Source organism: Parathielavia appendiculata (genome assembly GCF_033297405.1).
Source record: "Parathielavia appendiculata strain CBS 731.68 unplaced genomic scaffold N657scaffold_45, whole genome shotgun sequence".
In the NCBI taxonomy this organism is placed as follows: Eukaryota; Fungi; Ascomycota; class Sordariomycetes; order Sordariales; family Chaetomiaceae; genus Parathielavia; species Parathielavia appendiculata.
This window is the reverse complement of record NW_026944264.1, coordinates 13,488-16,110: the sequence shown is the minus strand read 5'-3', so window position 1 is coordinate 16,110 and position 2,623 is coordinate 13,488. Positions and strand designations below refer to the sequence as shown.

Sequence of the window (2,623 nt, the reverse complement as noted above, 5' to 3'; positions counted from 1 at the left end):
AATGGCTTCAGAGAAGGTCCTCGGCTATCTATCCGTTGCTGCTGGTTTGCAAACTCGTCGTCTGGGCCAGGCCCAATGGTGACTGAATGCTCCGGCGCGTCGCTCTCATCGGAAGCAGCGTCAACCCTTCTGCCTGCTGAGACATGTTAACGTACTGGCCTGCCTGGGGGTTGGGCACATACCTGTACTAACACTGCAGGATTTTTCAACCTTGCCATGTGCAGCTGCTAGAGAGTTCTCAGGCGGCGGGAAAGACGTGTCGGATCGGCCATCGTCGACATCGTCATCAGACTCGCCATCGCTGGGGATCAGGATAGCATTGTCGAGTGACTTCCCAGCACTGCCGTGTTGAGAATCGTTCGCATCCTGGAGCGGCGGTGGCGGGTGTGAAGGAGTTCCCAAGATGGGTGCAGAAGGGTTCCCCTTCCGAACCAGAGGACCGCGGCTCACAGGCTCGGAACCTGCCGCCACAGTGGGGTTGTGAAATATCTGGCTGTCGAGACAGACTGTTGCCATTGCACTACCGGTGATACCGCGCGTTGTCGAATTGCACAAGATGTCGACTGGTATGGAGAGAGCAGTTCCGGAAGCATTGGCGTTCCAACTTGCCATCTCCGGTTCTGGGGCATCGGGGCACGAGCGAAATATATCGACGTGCGCGGAGAAAGGTGGAGTCGACTGCAGAACTGGCAAAGAGCTGGACCCAGCCTCCAACTCCCTATCCGCTCCACAATCCCAACGGGCTTGCAAGGAACGTGCTCGGTTGTGAAACGCATCGTCGCATGCGGTTCACCGAGGTGCGGGCTGAGACGAGACATCGATTCACCGGTCCCTCGTACCTCCGCCAATCATGCAGTTGCCGAGACCAGAAAGGAGAGGCGTAGAAAAGGGGAGCCAACGTAAACGCCTGCGTGCGTCTGTCCGCATGCGCCTCCCCTCCATTTTTCGCCTCGGATGGCAAGGCAGAACCTCGTTGATTCTACCAACCATTTGCTCCTCGGGCCCGATTTGCCTCGCCGTCGTTGAAGTAGAGGCAGCCAGGCCACGTCATCTCTTCGGGCCACATCGGCCGCCTTGCCGGCAGAGCCTTACCATCACTGCCCGCTGCAGCCTTGAATCCGGCATGTGCCCCGGAATAGATTGCAGTTGCATCAGGAGGCCAACCTGCCGCTTTCGTAACCGGTCGTCTGCAGGTCTCGCCGCAGCTATTCTGGGATTCGGTCCGATTGCGACCAAAGGAGGCTCCCCGATCTGCAGGCCGAAACGCCCTGAATGCGCCAGGCAAATTGAGGCCTTCCTAATGTCTCAACATTTGACGTAATCGAAACCTGCGGCATTTATGTGACTGGTCAGGATGCGCGGGTCCTGCAAATTGCACGGGGAAAACGGGGGACCTACCAGGCAGACATGGATCCAAATCGTGCGGCCGAAAGGAAGCACCGTGGCGGGCAGGGCGGGGGCAATGGGCGAGGGGAGAAGAGTAACCAAGCGGGTGTTTGAGAGGCCCAAAACGGAAAGGAAGCTCGAGGTCGAGTCGGAATCGAGCGTAGAGTCGAGTCAGGAGTTGCGACTGACGAATGCACGGCCAAAAGGCTGAGAATGTCTTGGTTGGAGAGCGGTAAAAAGAGTAGAGCTTTGGAGAATAAACTGCAAGCTGAAGTATAATCGCTGCGCGAGGCGACGGCCTCTGGCTAAGGAACGCCAAAGAGGGCCAGGACAAGGCATCCAGCCTGGCAAAGCGGGTGTCGGGGCGCGGGCGACATTGGCCGGCGAGCTGCAGGATGAAGGGGGCAGGGAACATGCGAAGGAGATGAGGAGGCGGGGACCGAGCGAGAGGATGAGGGAGGGAGAAAGTCGAGAGTACAAAAAAGCGACGTTAGAGAGAAGGATCTCTATTTATGCTGCGGGCGCAGCCGGGCCGTGCGAGCATGCGAGTTTGACGCGGCGCTATACCCGATCGGGAGGGCCGCTAAACCCGGCGGGTGCGACAGCGAGTTCCGCATTACGGCAAAAACGTGGGGCCTAGGGCTGGCCAAAGCACGAGAGTTATACTCAAAGTGCATCCGGTCAGCGCTAGCGTACGGCGCATCATCCTTTCACACCCCCACCGAGAAGGGGGGTGAGCCAGCAACGAGAGGGATCACCAAGGCGCTTGGAAAAGCTCAAAACAAGAGTCTACGGATAGTGGCAGGAGCCTTCAAGTCCACACCCACTCGGAACCTTGAAACGGAGACATGGGTACCGCCACTGGACCTCTACTTCAACAAACGATTGGCTGACTTTGAGGCCCGGCTTCAAATGCCGACTCTGGCCGACGGCCGAGGCGGAAAGAAGACTGCAGGGAGTATTGTTCATGCGGCCTGCGGCAAGATATATCAGATATTCAACTCGAGGACGGATAACAGGGGCCGACCGCGAGCCTTTGGGCCGCAGGAGCCCACAGCGGTAGAAGAAGCCGCTAACACAATTGCAGTTTGGACGGGAAGGACTGCCGACACGGACAGAGTCATGGAGGAGGCCTGGAGAGAGAGGTGGCTCAAGGAACGAGACGGCCGGACAGCAACGAGGCCCGCAGATGACCTTGACCACCAGCACGAGACTCTGTTCCAAGACAAAACCCTAA

The 2,623-nt window shown here is 58.2% G+C and overlaps 1 protein-coding gene across 1 annotated transcript; it reads right to left on the bottom strand.

Annotated features, from left to right (window-relative positions):
• Nucleotides 1-1,057: 1,057 nt before the first annotated feature.
• Nucleotides 1,058-1,948, bottom strand: N657DRAFT_372309 (uncharacterized protein). The gene has a single exon (XM_062787048.1). It carries the CDS (start codon nt 1,799-1,801, stop codon nt 1,298-1,300), a length of 504 nt encoding a protein of 167 aa, XP_062642245.1. The 5' UTR covers nt 1,802-1,948; the 3' UTR covers nt 1,058-1,297.
• Nucleotides 1,949-2,623: the final 675 nt, after the last annotated feature.

Bases quoted from the DNA above. Each gene is read 5' to 3' on its own strand.
- N657DRAFT_372309 (XM_062787048.1), bottom strand. From the start codon at position 1,801: ATGTTCCCTGCCCCCTTCATCCTGCAGCTCGCCGGCCAATGTCGCCCG.